The sequence below is a fragment of the Micropterus salmoides genome, unplaced genomic scaffold, assembly GCF_014851395.1.
Source record: "Micropterus salmoides isolate LMB-PRFRI ecotype aquatic unplaced genomic scaffold, ASM1485139v1 Ms_hic_scaffold_14, whole genome shotgun sequence".
In the NCBI taxonomy this organism is placed as follows: domain Eukaryota; kingdom Metazoa; phylum Chordata; class Actinopteri; order Centrarchiformes; family Centrarchidae; genus Micropterus; species Micropterus salmoides.
Window position 1 is genome coordinate 13,838,183 of NW_024040485.1, and position 26,385 is coordinate 13,864,567.

General features: G+C 39.9%; 3 protein-coding genes across 4 annotated transcripts in view; 1 reads left to right on the top strand and 2 right to left on the bottom strand.

The window, feature by feature from the left end:
* Nucleotides 1-5,403, bottom strand: part of LOC119901990 (obscurin-like) — a 65,780-nt gene extending 60,377 nt beyond the window's left edge. The window contains 3 exon segments of the mRNA XM_038717809.1: nt 13-282; nt 2,839-3,934; nt 5,177-5,403. Of these exon segments, the coding sequence (XP_038573737.1) occupies nt 13-282; nt 2,839-3,925 (1,357 nt within the window). The 5' untranslated portion in view covers nt 3,926-3,934; nt 5,177-5,403.
* A 3,909-nt stretch (nt 5,404-9,312) lies between these two features.
* Nucleotides 9,313-20,479, bottom strand: atg9b (autophagy related 9B). Of its 2 annotated transcripts, XM_038717821.1 has the most exons (14): nt 19,768-20,479; nt 19,581-19,624; nt 19,142-19,206; nt 18,181-18,351; nt 16,180-16,321; nt 15,224-15,972; nt 14,701-14,854; nt 14,289-14,468; nt 13,898-14,143; nt 13,548-13,786; nt 13,336-13,429; nt 13,126-13,210; nt 12,485-12,663; nt 9,313-12,305 (listed from the first exon to the last, which is right to left on the bottom strand). In XM_038717821.1, exons 1-13 carry the CDS (start codon nt 19,874-19,876, stop codon nt 12,503-12,505), a joined length of 2,439 nt encoding a protein of 812 aa, XP_038573749.1. In that variant the 5' UTR covers nt 19,877-20,479; the 3' UTR covers nt 9,313-12,305; nt 12,485-12,502. The 2 variants fall into 2 exon arrangements, with proteins under 2 accessions (XP_038573749.1, XP_038573748.1); XM_038717820.1 differs by having other exon boundaries at nt 9,313-12,663; nt 19,768-20,478.
* A 220-nt stretch (nt 20,480-20,699) lies between these two features.
* Nucleotides 20,700-26,385, top strand: abcb8 (ATP-binding cassette, sub-family B (MDR/TAP), member 8). Its single transcript, XM_038717822.1, has 16 exons — nt 20,700-20,901; nt 21,551-21,881; nt 22,002-22,157; nt 22,641-22,735; nt 22,883-22,988; nt 23,086-23,247; nt 23,544-23,629; nt 23,736-23,833; nt 23,924-24,029; nt 24,124-24,157; nt 24,289-24,425; nt 24,531-24,625; nt 24,696-24,829; nt 24,952-25,099; nt 25,180-25,430; nt 25,631-26,385. The coding sequence occupies exons 1-16, from the start codon at nt 20,801-20,803 to the stop codon at nt 25,712-25,714; spliced, it is 2,124 nt and encodes a 707-aa protein (XP_038573750.1). The 5' UTR covers nt 20,700-20,800; the 3' UTR covers nt 25,715-26,385.

Below are 26,385 nucleotides of genomic sequence, written 5' to 3' on the forward strand. Positions count from 1 at the left end.
ACTCAACCATACCCAGGACAGTGAGCTCAGCCACAGTGCGACTGCCCTCTTTCATCTCGCAGATATAAACACCATCGTCATTAGTGGTGACATTGTGTATGGTGAGACAACGTAGTGTGCCTTCCTGCTCCATGCGATATTTGGTATTTTGCTCCAGCCGTGTTTCCTCCATGAACCAGTTGGCCTGTGTGGCACTAAGAGGCACCTCGCACATCAGCATGGCTGACATTTTCTCTTGCACCTCCACGTCCTGAAGCTTCCTCTTGAATGGCACCTTAGGTTCTGACACAATGAGAAATAACAGAATCTTCAGGTTACACAACCTTATGGTTTTTGCATATGTCATTATATCCACTACAAACTGATACTGTCAACCATTTTCCAAACTTTCTATATTAATTCCCCCATGACTTAGGTGTAGTTCAGCCTAGTGCAATGTTAAAATCAAACTTGCTTGAGAGATAATCCATTCCTTTGGACATTAAATCTTTATGATGTTGTGTATTTAAGGAAACTTAGCACTGACATTATTCTTTTCATTACGTATTTTCATGTTTAGATTTTATTTTTTTTTTTAATTTAATTAAATAAAAGCTATTTTGGTAATCAACTATAAAACCTCGGTTGATAGTATCATCTTTCTCTGTGTCTCTGTGATGCGCTTTATACTTTGTTTTGATAAATGCTCTATAAAAAAACAAAAGTTTATTATTATATTATAATTAAATAATCATTACCTGGAAGGTAAGAAATCATTAAAAAAAACTTTCAGCATGCTCTATGAAATTCTAGTAACTAAAGACTTCTAAAGATAATGAGCAAAAATATACAAATACTGTAATATACAATCCCTGCAAAAGATTTTACTGTTTAAATTTACATGACTTTAATGTGAACTAAGGTTTCAATGTGCTTACTAGATCCACTATTTCAATGGATGTTGCAGAGAACACCTTGTACTTGTTGGATCCCCTACTTCTCGGTTTTCCTACTGTGCTTTGAACCACAAATGAGGGTTAGAGTTTCAAACTATATCCATAACCAACTTGGGATCTCAGCCAACTGTTTTAACTTTAGGAATCAAGTGTTGAAACATGTGGAACTCCACTCTGAGTTATGGGTGAAGTCCACTGGGTTCAGTAAATCACTCAAAGGTATCTAAAATAAATGTAATATTTACAATGTTTCCTGTTATGTACCTTCCAAACGACAAGTGAGCTGTTTTCAGCTTGGCAATTGACTATTTTTACTTGGAGAAATATGAGGTTGCATAAATACACTGGACATACACTTCAGAGAGTACAAGTTGGTGAGATACAGTTTGGCTGAAAACTGAATCTCAACTTGTAATTTAGTCAGAGCTGTTGACAACATAGAGTAGGCCTACATACTAAACTTTAACAACCCTTAACAGTTATTTACTTTGTTCCTTAGTATTACAATATATAAGTGCTTGGTAGCTTATCTTCCCAGGAATGTGACCGACTTGTATTTCAGCCAGGACCCTTCTTCATTTCTATGTGATGTATGATAATCCAACATAATGTTGTTAAATTTAATGTTACACAAAGTGTGTTGTCTATTTTCGTGATATTTGGCCAACTTTTTTTGTCCAGACAATTCAGTGTCAGTAGTTGTGAACTGTATTTGTTGTTTTCATTACCAATATTTTTTTATTTATTTTGAATATTGCAAATGTTCCCTTTAAATCCAGCAAACTAGCAAACTGCAAGGCAAACAACAGAACTATCCATTTTCTTGCAACAACAACAGACAGGTACATCAGTGGTGCAGCCCTCATCAGACAACAAACATAAATCTATAACCCTGTAATTTTGTCCCTTGGGACATTTTATTCCTCAGGGAAGTCACATTAGTAGTGGTGCCAATGTGCTCCTGTAAGTGAGTGACCATCTTAGCAACTGTGAACTACTCATCACTGGCAGAAAATAGATGCAACACAACACCCTCCTCAAGAGGATGAGCCAGAATTCAACCTTGTTGTGAAAAGCCACTCACATTTTGAGAGGCTCAAATGAGGCTTTGGTATAGTGATTTGGACAACACTTACATTGGTGCAGCTGCCAAAAATGTGTTTATCCAACGAACATACAGCTTATTCCTCTTTGCCATAAACCTGAACTTTTATCGCTATTAAAAACACATTTAAGCCACTCTTCTGCACTGGGTGACCTGTTCATTCAATGCAAATTAACATAGGCACTGTATTTTATGTTGAGTAAATTACACATACAATCCTGCTGTCATAAATACTTACTACCAAACCAAATGTGTATTAATTTGCAGCTGAAAATAGTCCCCACCAATAAATTCCTTTTTGAGTAATGTTTGCTTAAAATTACAGTGCCCAGCTTTTAAATTACTACAGTATATTTATAAGCCATTTTTTGTAGTAAGTGTGGTTTGGGATGGTAGAAGAGCCCCTTACATATGTCCTTGTTGATGTTAGTAATAACTATGTTGATTTTTTTGTCGTTTGATTGTTTCATTCTTTTTTTTATGTTTTGTGCCTGAGGACGCCCTTGAAAATGATATGGTGCATTTCAAGGAGTTTATCATCTAATTAAACAAAGATTTATGTCTTCAATGGAAACCAACTGGCTTGGGATCTTAGGGCTGGGTGCCACAGACATGGAATTTTTTAATATTATGGGGAAAATGCTATAAATGATGGTCTAGAGTGACATTCTTTATGATGTTATACGTGCTGACACGTGATATAATCCAGAACTTGCCTCTAATAATAGCTTATTGTAGAGGATTCTCTTAAATGTGAACAGAAAATGCATCACTGTGATGAATGTAGCTTTTTCTTACCTTTGACTGTTACCAACACAGCGCTGTAGGTCTGCCCAGCCATATTGGTGGCATTACAGGTGTAGAGACCATTATCACTCTGCTTGCAGTACAGGATCTTGAGGATGAAGTTCTCAGCTTGGTCCTCATAAATGACATGCCTGCGGCCCTCGCTGATGTTTGTTCCATCCTTCCTCCAGATAATGTGGGGTTTAGGGTGACCCGTCACAAAGCAGCTGAGTTTGGCATGTTTGCCTTCAGTCACTGTGCAGGTGCGGGTGAACACACCTTTGGGCAGCTTTGCCAGCACAGATGCCCTCAGCTCATGTTCCAGACTCAGAGAACTCAAACCATCTCTGATGTTGACTGTGGAGGAGGAAGAAACAGAGGAGTTGCTTTCTTCAGTGCGATAGATAGCGATATCCTTCTTCATTTCCTCTTTGCGCTTCTGTAGGTGAGAGAGGAGGGAGGTGTGCTTGTCTGCAACCAGGTGGTGGGAATCCTGGGCATCCACAACGAGAGCTGCTGCAGCGTGTGCACGGCCAACAGCGTTCTGGGCCCTGCAGGTGTAGGTGCCGCTGTCTAGGTTACGTACACTTTGGATCTTTAAGGTGCTGCTGTCACTGTTGGAAACAATCTTGATACGGTTAGTCTCCCCCAAGTAGCGCCCGTCTTTCTCCCAATCAAAGTTGGTTTCAGGGTAAGCTGCAACCCGGCAATGGAAAACAACATCGCCTCCCAAACCTACACGTGCAGAGGTAGGCTTAACCATGAAAAGAGGCGCCCTCTGAGCCATTTCTGTTGGCAGGGCCACTTTCAGGGTTACAGCAGCATAAGCTTCCCCAACGCTGTTTTTGGCCCGGCACATGTACTGGCCACTGTCTTCCAGGGTTAAGTCATAAATGGTTAGGCGGTACACATTCCCATCCTCCACTGTCTTGAAGCGCCCACCAGATGTCAGATTCAGCTTGTCCTTTTCCCAGGTGATCCGTGGGGTCGGGCTGCCGACGATGGTGCAGCTCAGTGTCGCATCCTTGCCTACACACACCGAGAATGCCTTTGGGCGGGTGAGAAACCTGGGGACTCCTCCAAATAAGTTTTGATCCATTGTTTGTTCCTGTAATCAAAGACCAAATGTGAATATTAAAATACACTATCAGGCAAGGGTTCGCAAGAAAATAATATGCAATACTATACAGGATGTATCACAGTTGTTTAACTGCTTCTACTAATTTTCATAGCTGGCAAAACTGCAGGTAGTAGTTTGATATGGTTTGCTCTTAGCTACAAAACACCAACATCATTTTTTAGTTACTAATCAGGTACAATTATAATTAAATGATAAAAATGCAGTTTTATCATTTAATTTAATAAATGTTTAGGAAAACAATAACAACAATAAACTGTAAAAAAAAAAACAAAAAAACAAAAAAAAAACAATTAGACTACACATTTTTTATGTTCATACAAAGTTTGTGACACTCATTTTAACAAATTAATAAAAAAAGCTTTTACTTTACTTTCTGACCACACATTAAATTGCTAAGGACCCCTGTAAAATGCACCCAAACCACTGTGCGTTGTGGCAGTTTGTTGAGTGCATTCTATAAATATGTTATGCTATGAAAATAGCCACAAATTCACAGTTGAGATCAGAATATTTATGGCTGGCACTTACAGTAAGTCTCAGTCAGCCTACCCTCCTGTCCTGGCCCTGCAGACATGGACTTAACTTCATGCCATGCAGTCTATGCAGTAGGAAGGTAGATTAATAACACGACAACACCTGAATTCCCCTGTAACAAGGTCAAACAGAGTAGATATGTGCCTTTGAAAGGGCGACATTTGCCAGCTTTGTCACCTCTGTCGCTTGAACCGCCTGTCCCAAAAATAACTTCAGCTGTCAGACCCCGTCTCTGTCCATTGCCATTTGTAGAAGCGAACAGGACATCAGCTGTTTGATAAAGCTCCCACTTCAGAAACATAACTTCATATCTCCCAGTGACCGTTTTCTATACGCTAACTAAAACGTCTGCTGGACTTCAATTAACGTTGTAAAATTGGAGCATAAAGCTTGTAGGCTAATTAGCTATTAAATAACATACTTTTAGCCAAACTGGAAGTTGTGACGTTAGCTAGGTTAGCTTCACTTTAACTCCAAGCAGCAACGACAACTGTTAACCGTTACAGGTGTGAAAGTTTAGAAGCCTATAGCCTATAGTTCAGTTACCCATACACATTCCTGTTGAAATTCATTGGACAAACTGCTATAACTTCAGTCAAATTCTCTGTATAATAATTATTGTAACATTTGGTATTAATGGTATTATCATTTATTTGCCTAACGTTACTTTTTCACCTTGATTCTTCAGCTACTCAGGTAAAACGGCCGCTGAATCATGTGGGCTAAAACGTCAGTTGACCGTCAGGGTTTCCGGATGAAAGTCTATTCCGATATTGTGTTTAGAAATCCCAAATCCCCCCCCAAATTTCTTCTTTGTGTTCAAATATCCTTGAAATGGTTGTAAATCCAGGGCGGTGGAACATCCCCCAGTCTCCTGTGGTGGGCGGTTGACTAGACCACTTTTTTCTTTCTTCCCCCGTACCTCCTGATGCCAGATAGCTGACGTGCCTATTTTGGCGCAGCCTCCTTTCCAAAATAGACTTGTCATTTACTGTGGAGATAGGAGATAGCCTGTTGGTGAGGTCGGGAAAGAGGGTAGACTAGGCTGGTCTCTGCCGGGCTGCACACTGCTGCAGGCTGCACGCTATAACTCAGTCGTTAACAACTCATAATAAGAGTTTTACTACCAAAATGGCTTACACCTGCAGTGGTTCTTTCAGTAGCAACATTTTTATGTGTAACAGGTCATACATAAGCAGAATTTAATGGGCCTACATACTATAGGCCTAATTGTGCACCAATTTACCACTTTATCTTAATAATGTTCTGGTTGCTGAGAAATTAGACCAAAATCCCATAAAGAAAGTCTGTAAAATACTGTACTTTACTTTTTCATACTTCATTTATAGGCTTTTCTGTAATTTTAATTTCCTCACACAAAGGTCTAAATACTGTTCCATGGCCTTCTCCACATCATAAAGAAAGAATAATTTATTTTTCTGTGTTTAAATTATGTAGGAGCAAGAGCTAGATAGCATCCAAAAATTGGGAGTGTATTCCTTTTTAAATAAATTGCTTAGAGATGGGTTTTTAAAGGAGGTTGTGACATTAAATTCAAGCAATGGTTGGTGAGATGTAGCCTTTCAGGCCAATAAATAAACTGTGTCTACTGGAATTAGCAGGCTAATCCCCCTATATATAATTAATGATCACTCTTTTTGTGTAACTGAACTTGAGTCACTCGACTAGAATCATAGTGGAGCCCGAAATTTGTCTATAGTTCAGGACTATGGATGACTGTAGACTCAACTCGACAAAACCACAAAACAACTGCTCACGCATTAATATGTGAGCATCACTAATGTTGCTTATTTCAAGTACTTTATATGCTGCTGGGCAGCTTGATCCATAATAATACATAATCATTTATTAGTTGATTTATATTTTGTATTAGTAATCTGAATCTGCAAAGTAATTAGTAACCAATGTTTTCATAAAAAGTACAACATTGGCTTCCAAAATGTGGCGGTATAAAGTATGTTAGTTAAAAGTACCTCAACAGTGTACTTAAGTACAGTATTTGAGTATGTGTACTTAGTTACAGTCCACCACTGCAAACAAACATATTTCATTTTCTAAACAATGACCTCATCATTTGCATGTCTATGGCCACAGCCTGTGGCTCACTGCTCAGTATCTTTCTTCACTGTCATTCTACACATTTTCTGATGTTCCGTTTCATGTGGACATCATCTTAAAAGTAAGAATAGAAAATTCCTGTTATCCACGTGTATGTCCGCATTGTGTGTTAACTCTATATTTTGACTGAATGGAAACTGGAGCTTGTGGCACATTGTATCCCAAAATCACCACAGTGACAGCTGCTTTACCCAGCTGATCAGGTCCATACTTAAGTTCTGACTTCATATTGTACAAAAGCCTAAAATACAGTGATGAAAACACTTAGCAATCAGTCAGCATGACATAGCAATTGTGTGCCACTTTCTATGAGGCTCTATTTTATCCCAGATTTAGAGAAATAATTGTATTTCTTAAATCTAATGCTTATAATGTCTACAAAGACAAGCAAGTCTTACCCCTTCCTCCCCTATTCTTTGGCTCCCATGGTATTTTCTTGGTCTTCCAAAGTGGGCTTTCCCCCAGTGCCAATGACTGACAGCAGCAGGTCGCCTGGACCCTGATTTAAACTCCCCGAAACTCTAGCAGACGGTAATCCACTGTTGCTGCTTGCCTCTGCTTCATCCTGTTCTGGCTACTGTGTTTGGATTCCATACTCCTGAAAGTATACTGATTAAAAAAGAAAAATGGACAAGAGATTGATACATAACTCCATTTTCATAAAACCTTTTTTGATCGCTGATTAGAATATTTCTTGAAAATAAAACATTCTTTTATATAAACTAAAATTTTAACATACCTCCAATTGTTCTTCTCCCCTGCCATTTCTCATCCTGTAGTCACCATTTCTTGACATCCAATCACTGCATCATATCACATCATGTTTGGTACTTCATCATCATCTGGTAATTGTCCAAAAGTCACTGTGCTCCAGCACATAGCACCTGGCTATACAGTGTGTGTGTGTGTGTGTGTGTGTGTGTGTATAAATATAAAACCAACCATAGAGTGGGATCAATTCCCAAGTAAAACATGTCTTTGTGATGAGACAATTTTCACAAAATAGTTGCGATGTATACTCTCCAATATCTGACCTACATGGCCTTCCACCTGACCTTTTAGCCATTTCAAGAATAAGGTCATGGTTGTATCATGTTCACAGTCGAAACACATGGGTGTTACCTCAAAAGAACATTTATACAGCAGATGACAAGGGAGACAAATGTCCCTCAAATGATCTATGGGGACTTAAACAATGACAACAACCAACTAGATTAAAAAAAACAGATGAGACAAAAAATAGTGTGTCAAAATAGGCATGTGGTGTTTAATTACAGTGTGGAAAGTGTTTACAGTATTGACAGGGTTCCTAATAGGACAACAGATAAAACACAGGTCAAAGAGGTGCCACCGCAGAGAACCGTGAACCAAAAGTCAGCCTAACTACTCTAAAACCCACAAAACAAAACAAAACAAAACAAAAACATCTAACTGATTTACAAAAGTAAATATTAAAATGGGGGCACAAACCCACCATTGAACCTCATGCACATAACAGAAAGTTCCCCTATACCTCAAGTTACACTTCTCTTGCACAATGAACTCTTATTAAAAGCATTCTAAGCAAGTACAAAGCCAATGTCATTGTACTTGATGTTCATGCCAAAGTTTAAAAAACAGGGTATAAATTCAGCCAGTGGGTGTTTATTATGGTTTGCACAGGAGAGGTGGATCTGAACTGTCTGTCTAAACTGAGGAATGAACTGATTATAGTATCTGCAAAGAGACAGTGACTGAGTGAGCTGGGAGGGTAAAGGGAGACACACAGCACAAACACAGGCATGGCCTTAAACAGGATGTCTGTGAAGGTTCTCAGTCATCCAGGTCATATCCAGAGAAGGTTAACGTTCTAACGACCATAACGACTTTGACTATAACCTTCTTTGGATATAGAGATCTGTATCAAGCCTGTGTGCATCATTAAACAAAGTGCCTTCTGCCTTCTTGAATATTTGTGCCAGTGAGCTCTTATTTACTCTCTGGGAAGGCGATGTGGTTCAAAAGCCCAAAGCTTGCTGATGATTTATCAGATTAGACACATATACATCAGATGTACATAATATGAAATGTGATTGTAAATCTCCTTTAGATGTTCCTCAGTGGTTAATTGTTTTGTCAGTACTGTTACATTGTCTGTTACACCTTCATTGCACCTTGCATTGATGTCTACCTTTTTTGACACTACCACTAGGTGTCACCAAAGTCAGACATTTTCATATCCCACACAAAGGAGCTTTAAGTATCCTTGGGTTTATTGAGTCACTTTACAGAGGTCGGTGTCCTCTGTACAGGGACCATTTTAGGACATCTCTGACTCAGCTTATCAGGCTCAGATGCACTTGCTGCATGTTAACTAACACTGGTTAGAAGTATAGTTGGCAAGTTAACATAGTAATGGCATCTCACTGGCATGTTAACAGATACTGGATGTTAGATGAAAAGCCACAGGATTTCCAATCTCATCATTCATGAATGAAAGACCAAAAATGTCTATACAAAATGTCATGGCAATCATTCCAGCAGCAGTCCACATCACTCTGGACCAAAATGTTGGACTGATGAGCCATGCTGAATAAACACCATGCTGTAATAGTAAAGGCCACCTTTTCAGTTCAGAAAGACAAAAGCAGCCACACTAATACATCAGTGTCAGACAAGACTTGTAGAGAAAATGTCTCACAAAATTAAAATATATTTTTATTTCAAATAAACATCACAATCAACCACACGATATGATTAAATACACTCAAAATAAGATTTATTTGCCTCTCTACCCACTCACAGAAAACAACACATGTATTGTAAAGCTGTGCCGAAAACAAGTTCTTTTGGCATGTTTCACTTTTCAGCTAGTGTTTCTTAATTTATAGAACAAAACAGACAAACCTATGTAACAAAACAAACATGTCTCAAAACATATTCAACATTTCAGGATGAAAACTTAGCACCTTGTTCCAGTCACTGTGATTCTTAGACTGGTGTGTAGTGGATAAGAAACCATAGCATGACGAGAAGGTTGGCCATGATGATGCCGCCAATTAACAAGACAAGCTCCTGCTTCTTTAGGATACAGAGGAAAGTGCAGATTTAGACACCATGATCAGAAGTAGTGCGCTGTCAGACGCAACGACACATCCACAACTTCACCACTGTGTATAGCATACTTGATGCTATACACAATGATTTACCAAAAGAAATACTGTACATAGTACGTGCTAAATGTGAAACTGGATTCTATGAAGAGCAATACTAAGGCACTGCTTAAAATAAAAAGACAAACGTAACAGTGAGGTGTAAATGTGGAGACCGTGAAAAGAAACCAACTCTGTGCACAAAGCTGAGCTCCAGTGTCTCTACAATAATAAACTCACTGCACAAATAGACAGTGACCACAATACCCATGTGAGCATATTTAACAATGCAACAGAAACACACATCATCCCCTACAGGGCGAATCTTTACTAAGGAGAGGTAAGAAGGATCTTATATGATTGGCCACAGTGCTTCCGGGTGGTCTGCTGTGGGCAATGACGATACAATACGTGCTGATGCTTTGCTTATCTATAAACAATGAGAAGAGGTCATTCAACGTGGACACTGACTCAGTGTCCCTTTTGAGACCTGCCTTTTCTAAAACGTAACTGTTGCAAGTACTGTCTATGCACACATTGGTTAAAAATGTTTTTATTTTCAGTCAGTGCAAAATTCAGAGTTCATGTTAGCATAACGATGCAGGTGTCAAAACATTTTCATCCCACAGACACACTCACAAAGAAAATGTAATAGTTCGAAACCCACGAGAGGGCAAAGACACATAGCCTCTAAAGTCTTGCAGTCGAAGAGGATGAGATCAATATTACTGTGATCTGTGTAGGATGTAATAAAAAATGGGTAGAAAGATATTTTGCGCACTGCATCAACTACCAGATTTAGTCCCGGTTTATATTACGTGTAAATTACATTCAAAATCATGCAGCTGGCCATGTTGTCTTTGCATTAATAAAGCCTTTTTATATTAATTTGAAATTCAAAAAGTACTTTTTTAACTACTTTTAGTGTGTGTGTGTGTGTGTGTGTGGGGGGGGGGGGTATAATATAATAAGAATATAAGCTTTTGTGAAATCAAGTGATTTGACAAAACTATCTAAACATGTTTTTCAAATAAATAAATCAATTAAATATTTGCTACGGTACAAAGGCCATCCAATAAGTAAACCTAAAGCTAAATGATGCTGACTGTGGAAAGGCTTTTTTCTTTACTTTGGAAGGACGAAGCCAACACTGAGAGGAACTGCTGTCCTAAAATCTTCAGTCCACAGTGCACACTCTTAAAACAGCCCTTACAATGATGTTCCATTCTTATGTGAGCATTTTGGGTAAAGGACACAAACACAATGTTAATGTGCACAACAAAGATTTGTAATGTCACCCCAAAAAAATGTTTAATCCCCACCATTTCTGGGACATCAATGCTTGATTCAAAACATCTGCTAGACAAGAAATAGGAACAGAAAATGAAACAGATTCCATTTACACCTGCCATTAAAATCAAAATGCAGTTAAAAGATGCATATGTACACTGCAAATATACCTTTGTGTACTATATATATTTTACAAGAGTAAATACACTGCAGAGGTATTATGGAGTATTAGTTTTTCTTCACCACCACTGAGGTAATACGGAAAACTAGGATTTAAATACTTGTGTTTTTATATGGGTGTTAAGGCATAAAGCTGACTTTGTGTCTAGCTTAAATCTACTTAAAAGACATCTTGTATCTGCATCAGATTTTGACGCCAAGCGTATCTGGGACCCTTGATTTCATCTCTGTTTTTGAGAAATAGTAATGTCTTGATACATGCTGTGGAAATAGTAATACTGAATAGAATCTGTATTTAGGACCACTAAACACAGACGGCACCATCGAAGCATGTGTCTGTCTAGTTTAAAGACATGTTTTGTCTAACCCAGTAGGGCTTTTAGGACACATGGTGTTTTAGTGGTACAGCTACTGTACAGTCAGCTCTTTATCATATCAATACTTGGTATCTTTGTCAAGGATTACATCTGGTTGTAAAAATGAGGACATTAAAAGGATAAGTAAGACGCAAAAGTGTATATACAAATCACCAGGGTACCAGCACAACTTGAAATACTGAATGTGTTTGTTCAGGTGATCAAAATTGTTCAGACAGCTACGATACAGCTTGCAGCCTTTGTAGCACAGATCAAGACACCACTCTGTGACAAACTTCAATTAGACTCATGCTGTTAAACTTTGTGATGCACAAATACATGAATTGTGCACACAAGCTATGCAAAAAGTCGCGACGAGCATTTTGCATTCCACAATAAAATTGGCCACACCCACCATCACACAGTGATCCTATGAACACACTATATTGTCTCTCTCACTTTAAACGCAGTTTGTCCGTACAAGTTTATGACAAAATCATGTTGAAACGGACGGAAGACATATGGTTTCCCTGATGCCATAGTCTGCCTGGTGTGACAGGATGACGCGTGGAGGTGCGGAGACAGTGGTTACTCAATGAGCCTCTCCTACAATAAACGCTGAATGGTGTTTTAAAAAGGTCCATGCTAAATTCTCCATGAAGATCATCTAAGGCCACAATGTTCATAGAAGAAAGTAAAATGTAAACACTAAAAAAAAAAAAAAAAAAAGGGAGAAAGAGAAGAAATTATCACGCCGATGTATCCCTTGTAGGATAAAAGGCCATTTGTTGTTAGGTTCAACAAACAAGTATGTCACAGGATACAGAACCACAAAGCATAGATCGTAGACAAGTGTCTTATTACAGAGTTTAAAAGAGAGCATATACCTTATGACATAAGGCACTTCAACAACTACTCCCAGTGCCCTGTTTTGGAGTAGATCCACTGTTAATCTCCTGATCATCTTCATCCCCCTCTTCCTCCTCCTCCTCCTCTTGCCAGCCCCCAAGATGGACAGGAGTGGGCATGGAAATACTGGTACCAAGGCCACTATGTGCCTGGAAACCTGATAAGAGTGTTGATACAGGGTCACGGTCTTTCTTTGGCATAGTCTGTTTAAATCTTATCCTGCCTCTGAATATAACACTGCAGGTTTAATGATCAGTGGTTTACACCTTTTATGGAGATTTTAGTAATATGTTAACAAAGGCAGGTCACCTGGCAAATTTACATACTGCTCCATGTCCTGTGTACAGCGTATATGTATCTAAAGTCCTTTAAGGCTCTGATCAATTTTCTAGTTGTTGATCTGATAAGAGTGTGTAGTTAAGTGCGGCAGATCAAGGTCATAACCATCCAGCTATCTTTTGTGCATTATATAGAGTCATTTAATTCAATCTTAATATCAGACATATTTATAATTGCGGGTCATAAATCGTCACAACAGAACTACATGCTGACAGTAACATAATTTCTTTTCAGCTATAATGAGGCTGCAAGGTTCCTCAAACTCAATGCTTTCATTTACCAGCGTTTGTGTGCAGATCTCTCATTGGCACTGGGTTCTGCCACTGCCCCGAAGTTCTCTGTGGGTGGGAGCTCTGCTGGTGGAGCTGGAGAGACAAGCAGTTTACAGCATACAGCGTACAGCAGAACATTGGAGTGGTCGACAAGAGAGAGATACTGAAAATTGTCAACTGTAACTGTCTGGAGGTTACAGTTCATAGTTAGGAAATACCTCATGCAGGTAGATGGCATGGAGGCTCATTTCCGCTGAGGCAAACTCTGTGTGCAGTGTATTGCTCCGGATGTGAGAGTCGCTGTTAGACATACTGAAAAAATAACATGTAACCCAAGGTTAGAAAGGGAGCATTTGCATTTATTTATGAATTTCACATAGCTGAAGAAGGTAAGTAATGCAGTAAAAAAAATGTCTTGTGTGACAACTACCTGTCAATGACGGTGCGATCGCTGCGGTACATGGTGCTCTCGGGGTGGACGGATGAGGGCAGGAGGCCATGTGAGCGGCCGCGGCTGGGATGTGCAAGCTGGGAGGTGGACAAGGAGGCCAGGACACTGGCAGCAGCAGAAGCGGCGGTGCTTGGTGGGATGAAGCGACGGTCTCGCCCTTGTAGTCCTGACGCAGTTAGAATGGGGTGGGCCAAGACACTGGCCAACAGATTTTCAGGCTGGAAACAACAACATCAGTACACAGCACTGAGTAAGTAACATTAGATTGGAATGGAAATGTGTGGTACATGGTATTTGTGTGATCAACATGGTCCCTTAGGGTTTCTTACCCCAGTGCCTGACTCGTTTGACTGCAGTGACGTGCAGAGAGGCGCCTCAGAGAGCAGCAGCTGGGTGGATGGGCCGCCCTGTGCATCGTGTTGCACCTTTTCCTTTAGATGGCTGATAAACACCGAACTCTCCTGAGGCGGCTGCCAGTGTGGGTTCTTAATGGTGAAATGCATAAGAGATAACTCTGTCTTGCCATTTTCGGCCTGTTGGTAAATGGAAGCCTCCGTCTGGCCCTCTGACATCCACTGCAAAAACATTTAAAGGGATATATCAATCACAACATTACATTAAATAACCACCAAGTCCTGTGCCAATTGAGTCATACTCTCCAGTTTGACAAAAGCTAATGAACTGGCTTGAATCCTACGTAACAGAAGGAATAAATCGTACTGTTGGGTTTCCATGCCGTCTGATGTCCATCTGTGCGAAGGAACAGATGTCCCCAACTCCAACCACCTCCACAGTGAAGTTCCTGAAGAAGTCAATGATCTCTAGAGACTTATTCCTCAGGAGGAAGATGAGAATGAAGGGCGTGACAATAGGACTGAGCAACTCCTCTAAGATGAACACCTGATTAGGACAGAGACAACACTGATTCTCAAATTCTAAATATATTCATATTCTACACATCGGCAAATGGAGATTAACGTTCCCAAAAATGCCTCAATAAATCCAGCGATTTGTTACATCATTGACCGGGTGCTACATCAAAAACGTCATCTATCACAACAAAAACTCATCAATAACTTTAGTTTGACTGTGACAAATGTGTTCCTATCCACCGAGTGTCTCCATTCCTCACCGCTTTGTACTGGAACAGCTGCGCCACCTCGTCACGGGTCTCGCTCTTGTTAGCATTGCCCCTCCAGTGGTCTGGCATGTAGTGAATGTGTGCCAGCATGCACTGCAGCAGCTGCTCTGGACACCACACCATATGCTCATCTGGGATGAAGGACCTGGTGTAGGAAAGGTACCAAGTCTGTGCATTTCTCAACATTACTACTATAGCTGCACATTTAGTCTGACTGATTAGGGGACAAGGATGCCCTTAAAATATTCATAAAATTCACTTACCCCCATAAATTAAAAAAATAAAAAAAAAAAAAAAAAAAACTCTGCACACTAAAGAAGTACAACTAAATCAATTATTTAATTAAGAAAATAAAAACTTTTGCAAATCATATTTAGTTTACGGTTTTCTGCATAACATACTATAAACAGCAAGAGTAACAATTAAAAAGTACAGAGAACCTCCTTAAGTTTAACACCTACTGATAGTGATCCTGGAGTACCCCCAGGGAAAAGGGCTGGCTCGGAACACTCACCTGGTGATAGTAATAACCAGCCCCAGCACAGTGATAGCGGTCAGAATGTGCTGCACTGTCAGAACATCCTCATCATAGACAGTCAGTGCAATGAGCACAGCCAACACTGAGCCTGAGAAGAAGGCAATGTTCTTAGCCAGCACAGTCAGCAATGGTGACGTAAAGGAGTTCATGTATTTGGAAGTGGGTTTGTAGCCACGGCCTAAGCGTCCGTGCAGCTCGTGGTTAAGCTCATTGAAGTGGCGCAGGTACAAACGACCGTACAGGGACCAGCGTCGTGCACCCAGGCTTCCGGGTTCTCTGCGGATCACTTCGGTGTAGCTGAAGAAAGCGTACAGCACCTGCCACACCAGGATGAAGGGACATAGCAGCAAGTTGGCCAAACCCATCAGCAGAATGACTCTACTAAGCTGCTGGGCGAGCTCAAGGCGGTTCCCACTCCGCTTGTACTTGGGGTGCAGGTTCCACTTATTTTGAAACAGAGAGCCAGGACCCCAGAAGAGGATGAGCTCAAAGTTGTACTTGAGGCCCTGGGTGAGGAACACCACATTGCCCAGCAGGGGGAGCTGCAGCTGCACTGGCAGCAGGGACTTGTTTATCATGGCCACCATGTAGTTCTTGAATCGCAGGATGCGGTGATAGATGTCAAGTTCTGTTAGCTCTTTCTTGTGTATGCACATTTGCTGCTCTCGCTGCAGGCTGATGAGCCGGTCCTGAACTTCCTGCCATGTGAAATTGCATAGATCATCCTGGGACAAGGGGGCAAGGAGCACAACGTTAACTGACTAATACTACATACAGAGCAACTGCATGATAACACAACTCATCATTTTGACCGGGGTTATATTCATGTTATCGTTTTATGATCATAAGCACAAGACATTTGCCATAAGATTGATTTGGATGGCCTTTTTACCGTAGCATGTACAGATAAGGTCTCCAGGTGAAGGACTTACCATTTTGATCTTCAGTGCTTTGATGTAGAACTGCCTGATCTCCCAGTAGCTCAGAACATTGCAGAAGACTTTAACAAGTCGATAGATCCAGAAGATGGCTGCCATGATGAGAAGGAATATAATCCAGCTATTCTCTTGAATCCTGAATAAAAACAAAAGTCCTTTTCAGACATGGCTGGCTTTATGTATCTGTTAAAGTAATGGCAACTATGTAAATGTAAGTTATAGCTGTATTCAAACAAGGACATTTAATGAAAGAGCTACAATGATCAAGCAATTGTGGAAGTGTGTGTGGAAGTGGATTGAGAGATCGCAAACCAAACAAGCCTAAATCAAATAAGAAAGTGGGTAAGTGGGAGGGAAGCTAATTCAAAATCTGGTATTCTGAATATTTGTAAAATGACAAACATCTATAGTGTGTATTCAGAGACACACATATGGCACCCCCTCTCCTCTTATGACATTGTAAATGGACTCTTTTAGTGTATGTTAAAACTAAACCGACACTAAACTCATGTTTACGGATTGTGGGTGAAGCAGCCATTCTAAAATTAAGGAATCTTCCGAGTATAAGGCCAACAAATCATAACACAGAACACAGTGGAAATTACATTAGCCATACTTATAAACATACATTAGCTAACCTCTGTGCAATTGTTGCTGCCCCTTTACATCATTTTATATTTTATCACTTTCAGATATAATAAACAAAATATTATAATGTTTTTAGGACAAACAACTGGTTTAACAGAGAAATTAGAGAGTGGCCATGGGGACGACAGAGAGGCTACAAACTGCGAGACAAGATGTTCCCAAATTAGAATTCCAAGTGGTTGTACGTCATTGACTTTGATATAAATGACTATTGAGCCACCGTTAAAATCAGGAACAAATTGATGACAGGCCTGTTAGACTGTTAGAAAACAAGCAGAGGCTAGGCTACAACTTAGGGAGAAAAATATAACAACATGGGGGGAGGGAAACTGTCCCTTGCAGTCAGCTAGTGAGGCGTCATGTGGTTGTCAGCTTGTTGGCCCAGCCGAGTTGTCAGGATTTTGGATGGCCAGTTTTACTTGCTGAAGCTATCAATTACATTGGCGTGTTCCCTAAAGACAGCCTGAACACAGCACACAAACACCGGCTTCCAAGTAACCATCGGCTGGAGGAAGGTTGCTTCTCGCAGCTACCAATCTCAAGTTGAAATAAACAACAAAGCTGAGAAAGAAAGAAATTTCCTAGAACAAGATGTGCATTGTATTTTAAACATAAAAATAACTATATCAATCTGATTAAACTATATGCTTTTTCATGGAACAGTTTTACTTTAACTTGGCAAATGTCGTCAAAAGGATAAGGCACAAAGACAACACTGAGGTCATATTTTGGATGTGTGTTAAAGTTGCTTCTTTTGGGACAACAGTTTAAGAATAAAACAAGCAACGGATGTTTAGCTCCAGCAACAATCAGTTATAGGTGAGTGTTCCTGGTCATGAAGGGCCATTAACATTAAAAGCCTGTTTCTTCTCATCACTTCTTAGAGTGGTGACAGTTAACAAAAGAGCTTGAAGAGTCCTTGGCTACCATTACAAATTCAAGAGTTCTCATGATTTTCTTGGGTAAATAAGAAACCCACAGGGTACAGCTAAATATGCTACTGGTCCATATGCCTTCCCTGTTAATGTGAGTGTATCTTTTAGTCTGAAGCCAAATTTGACACAATACAAAAAGAAATTAAGTCTGAAAGCCTTATTACAACTGAATTAAGCCAAAGCAATTAAATCCCTCTGAAGGCCTGTCTCTAAAAGTGCTCTGATAATATCAGAGACCATGTCTGCTTGAGAACAATTTATCTGATCAAACGGGCTGGAATGACAGGACAGGCCCATCACTTTATGTGACTGCATAGCCTTTTTTGATGAATTCACCTCGACTCTTCCACTCATTTCTCCCCCATAGGAAAAACACTAAAGCTCTCCATAACACTGTATTAAATAAGATTACCTTTGAGTACACTCCTGGCTGGGTAGGATGGCATCTGGAAGAGTGACTTTGTTTCTGTCCAAGGGGTTCTGGCCTGGCCCAGTGTGGTTGACCGCTCGATTGGCAAACAGGACATCATACTCCACACAGTTGACAAGGAACGTTGTGAATGTGACAACAAACAATAACTGACTGTTTGGATGAGATGAAAAAAAAAAAAGACATTAGGCATCATTCTTACAGACAGTAAAATACACAAAAAAAACTAATAACAATGACAAAATAGAAAAATATTGATATACAGTTCTAAGATAAGTGACTATATTTAATTTCTAACCATCAAGCCGCAGGACAGTGCACTCAGCATTTACTGTGGAGTGATAAATGTAGAATAGTGCGGTTAAGACAGATCAATTGCAGTTCCCTTATTAAATATGTTGACTGGTTTGTTTTCTCCAGATAATGGTTAAATGGCTCCACGTTAATATGGCGACTGTGGCCAGATTCACAGTAATACAGATGGCCTGCTAGCACAGTAGAAGCAGGACTGAAAAATAAACAATATGTTGAACTGACACACTGGAATGCTGATGTGACTGAGGCTAACAGAATAAGTTCAACCAGGAGGAATGCTGGGAAAACTAAATAAGTAATGACAATAAAAAGAGTAACAAAATAAATAGTAAAAAAGCAATCATCACAGTGTCAGTGTTTAGTGAGGTGGATTTTTTTTCACATGGGATTCTCCACAAGTACAGCTGCTGTTGAAAATATCTGGCTGGACTTGTTCACGCTCAAGCCTGAGGCACAGTCGACTGTCATAACAACATGAAAAAGAACCAGTGACATAAACGAGGCCCAAGTTTTACTTAAATCAAGCGTCCAGTTGGAACTGCAAACTCAACCTAATGCTTCTAATTACTATATCTCATGGAGCATTCCAAGCGTCTCAAATCAGTATATTGCACTATACGATACTTACACAAGTTCAAAGAACTCCGACAACATCATACAAGCAAAGCCATTCTTTTGATGAAAATGATAGATGTGGGAGGGCTGGTTAAGGAAAATCTGACAACACAACATTGAAAACACTTAACATGACCTTATACTACAGTCACTGAAAGTACATTGATAGAGCACAAACAATCTTCAGAACTACACAATATATCACAAATATATCAAGGAACACACTCAAGATTACCTTGAAAATGCCCTTTCAAATTGATGACTGTAGTAACACTGTAAAAGTATATAGCAGTCAACAAGTAAACATTGTGAAATTCAACAGATTCTAAATCTGACTACAGACAAACATCTGAATGAGTCTGCGTCAGGATGGTGTAATGCCACTGACACATGCAATGAGAGTACACTTTGGAAGACCTGCTATTTAACTGCACGGTTATCTAAAAGGATATTCTTGTGAAGAAGTTATCCAGGTTCTTGATATGGTGCCAGGAGTCTGTAACATAAATGAAAGCATTACAAAGACCCAAAGCATTTTGACCCAGTCGCATCATTTTTTTCAACCTATTTATTAAAAGGAGCAAGATTTTCCATGTGCAGTTAGAAAATAATATACTTTAGTCGTAATAACATGTTTACCTTTCAGGCCTTCAGGCACGTGCACCAGTAAATCCTCCTCCCCTGGTGGCGAGTCCTCCTCGAAGTCCTCAATTCTCTGATACTCCTGGTAAGCTTCAAAGTTGGCCATTGTGCTTCACATTCTTAAGGTCACTCCGAACTGACGAGCTACTTGTAGTAAACACTGTATGAAAAGAATGCAGTCTCGCAACCTCAGTACATTCTGTAGCTAGTTAGCTTCTCAGCAGTTCAAATAAGGGTAACGTTAGCAACAGCTAACGTTAGCTTGCTAACTTGCTAGTCTAACGGACAACGCTTGTGTAAGCCTACACTACCATTGTAACATGTATAATAAACTGGGAGGCGGATAAGAGATAAGTACAAGAATCTTCGACAGATCAACAAATGACCGTTAGCTACCTTACTATAAAATTCAAACCTAACTCAGCTCTCAGGTGGCTGTTAGCATGTGAATGATTCAGCCTCTAACGTTACTGTAGTCTGGGTGACACGGTTTGTTTTGTTCCCGACTTGGTTCGTCCATCTGCTGATCTAGATCTTCTTTCGTCCTTGCTTGGCGTCACATCTTGACCAGAGCTGGTCTAATACACGCAGATATGTATTAATCACAATCCGGTGGTCTCCAGTCTGTCCCGAGGTCCGTCGGTCCGGTTTCCAAAAATACACCATCCAGTGCCTGTCCACTGTTTTTGTCTTTCACAAATAAATGTCAACAAAACGTAATTGACGTCACCTCTGGTTTAACCCACTGTCATTTCCGGCTATCAACTGTAGTTTTTTAGCCTTTACCCAAAGAAAGTCCGATTTCTGTCGTGTTTTGTTGTAAATTTTTTTGTTTTTAATTTGTCAGTCTGTTGTTTGTTGTTAAATAAACCGTCACGCTGTTGTTACTATTCAAAGTAAAAAATGTTGTCCTCTATAGCCACAGAAATGCACTCTGGGGCAGAGTCAACATGGCAGCCTGCAGGTTGCTTGTGGATTAATGTAGAGCTTAACGAATATTTTGTTTCTGTCACTGAAATAAGCTTAGAACATGTTTCAGTTATTCAGTTGTAGAGCAAGTATCTCTGCTCCAGTGCGGTCATTGTTATACCCGCGATGCAATAAAACAGCAGACATATGGAAACGTTCACGGTAGGGTAATGTGACCAGTACCTAGTTTAGCTAAATCTACTATAAGGCATAAGTTAGTTAATCAACACTGACAAGCGTGGCCTACTTGTATTTTCTGGATAGTACATCTTGAGCTGATTTCCTAGTATTCAGATATATATAGATAAATACAATGGGATGTACTTGTTTAGTGTTCATGCTTACACTGATTTGTCTTTTGATCTGTAAGAGAAAACTAAACATTAAAAATCAAATAATGTTTCTTCCTGTTAAAACTGAGAAAACATCACGCATTTAGTGAATTGTGATGATCAATTAATTGTTAAAATCAAACATCTGCCGGCTCTAGCTTCTGTAACTTTTGTTTTTGGACAAAACAAGCAATTTTAAGGATTATACTACTTACTTAGACTACTCACATACCCATAGTGAGAGAGTGGTCACTGTAATCATTTCTTCTGTTCATGCTGCCAGTGACGCGATTCCAATGTAAGATGGAGAAAAGATTAATAATGACAAGTAACTGAAAATAATCATTGGATTAATACTAGTCGCAGCCCTAATTCAGATCAGTCTAAACTCTTGTCTAAAACAAATAGCATTTGTTACATGCACTTTGTAATACTTAGATGATAATATTTATTACATTGATATTCCTTTTCATATCCAGGTGGTATACATCTCCAGGACCTAATGCATACAGCTCCTTACAGCAGCCTCGAAGTGCTGTCAGTCGTATATGGAGCCTCACGCAGAGAGCTGTCCGCCAGTCCACCACCCGAACACCCATACCCCTGGGAGTGGCTCTGAAGTTCATGCTGGGACCAGCAGTCCTCTCTGTCTCTGCACGACTGTTTTGCCATGTAGCTTACTGCGAGGCAGATGTGAATAACAATACCCTGGTGGAAGTTGTGGCCAAAAACCCTGTACCTGAGTTCAAATGGCATATCCTCTGGGAATTTGTCAAACCACAACTGTTTGCTCTCATTGGTGCTGTTGTGGTAAGCTTGAATCAGTTTACTTGAATGTAATGTCAGTGCTTCTAAAGTAAACTATAATGTGACATATGCGTAAGATAGTGACATTGTCACGTTTGCTAAATTGCATACTTTTCTTTTCAGCTTGCTTTTGGTGCAGCTATCTTAAATATTCAAATTCCCTTATTGCTTGGAGATCTGGTGAATGTTGTGGCACGTTACCTGAGAGAACATACTAGGAGTTATGTCCATGAAATTAGAGGTCCTGCACTGAAATTACTTGGACTGTATGGTATTCAAGTAAGTACACAAGTCAGTATTTCTGTACTGTATTATTTTCTGCCATTTTTTTCTGCTGTTAAATGGAGATAAACTTAAGATATAACTGTGATTGCTCGGTCAGGTGTTCTAATTCCACAAGGAGTCTTGGGCTAATCCAGTGGTTTTCAAACTTGGGGGGACATAGAACCACTGCAGGGTGGGCGCAGATGACATGGGGAAAAACACTGAGTGGAGCTAAGTTTAATAACATGATTTTATGAAGTGAAATAAAAAAAACATGACTTTGTTCGACTTTTGAAAGGGAGTCATGACAGAGAAAGTTTGAGAACCACTGGGCTAATCTGGTGTGCTGTCTTATATATTACATTTTAAAGTGTAACTGTGATTAATGCATTTTCTTCAAATAATTCTGCCCCATCAATTGTGGCTTACCCTAACATATTTGCGTGTTCTTTTCCACTTACGATCATTCTGAAAAAATCAATCACCTCCTTTATGCAGGGCCTGCTGACGAGTGGCTACATCATCCTGCTTTCAAGGGTGGGGGAGAGAGTGGCAGCAGACATGAGGAAGACCCTTTTTGCATCCTTACTGAGGTACATACAGCTCAATGTTAGAGAAAAAAGAATGCATGGTTACAGTAAAAGCAACGATCACCAGAAAGGATGCTGGTTTTATACTAATGGCCATTATTAAGATCATGGGTGGACTACATCTGCAGTCAAACATTTTTTTTGTCTCAGGCAAGATGTGGCTTTCTTTGATGTCAATAAAACCGGGCAGCTGGTGAATCGTCTGACTGCTGACATTCAGGAGTTTAAGTCATCCTTTAAATTGGTCATCTCTCAGGTTTGACATTCTATATTTGTGTTGTAAAATAAGTAACATGCTATATAGTTTTAGCCTTCTAATTACAATTTCTTTTGCTATTTTTGCATGTTTGCAGGGCCTGCGGAGTATTACACAGACAGTTGGCTGTTTTGTCTCTCTCTATTTCATCTCCCCCAAACTCACAGGTTTGACAGTGGTTGTCCTCCCCTGTTTAGTGGGAGCAGGGGCTCTCATGGGCTCAGTCCTCCGCAAACTATCCCGTTTGGCTCAAGAACAGGTGATACCGAATTAAGTTTTATCATTTTGTTCTGAATCTTTGTTAGCACTGCACAATGTCTTGTATACAGTTTGAGTTTCATTGCCATGTTACAAGGGGCAAAAAGCTGTAGATATGACCAAGTAGCACAGACCTTTTTTACAAAGTGGCAGGCATACTGTACCTCCTCTTCTCTTAACATACTATAGATCTGTTCTCACTCCTGCCCACCAATGTTAAGATGCCAAGTTTCTTTGCAATTTCTTCTTGACTGCTACTCTGTGTCTTGACTTAACTTTGTTGGTGTTTAATTTAAGGTTGCAAAAGCAACAGGAGTGGCAGATGAGGCACTTGGCAATGTGCGGACAGTGAAAGCTTTTGCGATGGAGGAACGGGAGCTCCAGTCAGTGAGAGTATATCTTGATGTAGCCATAGTACTTCTAGAGATGTGGTATACTGTATGTCAGAGGTAGTATATTTTAATTTCCAAAATCTTTTTTTTCCTGCAGGTTATATGCATATGAAGTTGACAAATCATGTGAAATGAATGAGAAGCTTGGTGCTGGAATAGCAGTTTTCCAAGGACTATCAAATGTTGCTCTGAACTGTGAGTATATTTTACTATGTCAAGTTATAAACACAACGTTGAGCAGATTGGTGTACAGTAATGCTTTTATGTTGTATGCTGTTAATACAGGCATTGTCCTTGGAACTATTTTCGCTGGAGGGACTTTAATTTCAAGCAATGAAATGTCCCCTGGAGACCTCATGTCTTTCCTTGTTGCTTCCCAGACCGTTCAGAGGTAAAAGACACAACGTGCTCCACAATGATTGCTCTTTATCACAATTTACAATCAAATGTAGCTGATATAACTCCTGTATTCTCTTTGTGCTCAGGTCATTGGCCAGTATCTCTATCCTTTTTGGACAGGTGAGTAAAAATTGTATACATGTGTAGAATATGCATTACCTTGAAATGCAGAATTATATTGTGTGCAAATGTGTATAAATCTGAAAAATTATTTAAAGAGAAAACAAGCTAATCTCTCACATTTGCAACAGATGGTGAGAGGAATGAGCTCTGGGGCCCGGGTTTTTGAATACCTATCTTTGAAGCCAACCATTCCAATGTCTGGAGGAGGACGCATCCCGTACCATTCTCTGACAGGAAGAGTGGATTTTATGAACATTTCGTTCAGGTTGGAACTTCACCTTAGTCAAAACAGAAGTAGATTTCAAGACAATTCTACATATGTAAACATAAATATTAGACGATCTATTGAGCTCTTTTTTTTTTTTTTAAGCTATCCAACAAGACCTGGCCATCAGATCTTGAAGAAGTTCAACTTAACGCTGCCACCTTGTAAAACTGTCGCCCTTGTTGGGGAATCTGGAGGAGGTAATTTTCTTAGTCAACACGTAAACAACATGATGGCGAGCCTACAAATAATTACTCCAATAAATTTTAGGAAAGTCCACTGTGGCGTCCTTGCTGGAGCGTTTCTATGACCCAACCAGCGGTGTGATCATGCTAGATGGACTCAATATTCGAACACTAGATCTGTGCTGGCTCAGGAGGCAAGTCATTGGATTTATCAGTCAGGTAAAGATTGTTCATAAATGCATCCCAGTGTTTAAAATATGGATAATTAGAGTTTAATAAAACTATTAATTATACTCGCGTACAGATGTTTTCACCATATATTCCACCCTGTATCTTCGCAGGAGCCAGTTTTGTTCGGATCATCCATCATGGAGAACATCCGCTTTGGGATGCCTGAGGCCACAGATGCAGAGGTCATTAATGCAGCCAAGCAAGCCAATGCTCACAGCTTCATTACAGGTTTCCCAGACGGCTATAACACCATTGTTGGTATGTGCTCTCGTTTAGGCCTTTACAAACATTCAAATTTGTGTGCCATTTAAATACTAAGCCCTCGATTCTAAACCCAGGTGAACGAGGTGTGACGTTATCAGGCGGCCAGAAACAGCGCATTGCTATCGCCCGCGCCTTGATCAAGAACCCTACCATCCTGGTGCTCGATGAAGCCACCAGCGCCCTGGATGCAGAATCCGAGCGAGTGGTGCAGGAGGCGCTTGACAGGGCCACGAAGGGTCGCACTGTGCTTATAATCGCCCATCGGCTGAGCACCATTCAAGGGGCTGACCTCATCTGTGTCATGAGCAATGGCCGTATTGTGGAGGTGAGGTAGCAGAGTACTCGGAGAAATGGAGGTGCTCTTATCTCCTGTTGTAAGTCTAGGCTAATTTCTTAGACTACCTTGGAAGTTCAAAGAAGCACAGAACAGAATTGAGTTCATAGAGGTATACTGATTGCTTCCATCCCAATGTACTGACTCTGTAATGTAAGTTTTAATTATATCAGTTTCCTTCTTCTTTTAAGGCTGGGACTCACTTGGAACTGCTGGGCAAAGGAGGACTTTACTCTGATCTAATCCGCAGGCAAAGAGCTGAGGGGCTGAAATGAACACACCAAAACGTATTTACTGTAGCTCTACAATGAGTAATGGAATTTATTTTTAATAAAATTCACTGGATGGGCTTACCTGAACAGATGCATTATATAAAACATAAATCTACTAGCTCTCTGTTTATTTTATGACAAACTCTCAAATGTATGTATGTGAATGTATAAGCGGACCAACTGGATCAAACTATAATGAACAAACTACACTACTGTACAGTGTCTAACTAAATGGGAATTTCATAACACTGTTTTCCCTTATCCTGTATAGGACGACAATGGCTTTTTTATGGATCATAACACTGAACTTCCATGTTGTGTCACAAATACAGAGTTGAAGAAACTAAACACAAACTTAAATACAGCACATGCTTTGTGGATAGTGTAATTTCTTGTAGTGATCTCTACAGTTATAATGTTCTAGCTCAATGGAGGAGGAAAAAAGCAGAAATGTAATTTCTAGTCTGTGTGTCAGTTGCTCCCCACTATCATACATTCTGGATATGGTACCTTGGGATGAACTGCTGGTTTGGTATCAATATTACCTCCTTGATACTGGTAATATCTGTTAAACATCTTTTAAAGCTGGTTTCTCTGTATGATATGATTGACTAAATACAGTATTAAACTTGTCACCACTGAAATATGTTGTGACACAGCTGTTGGAAACTACA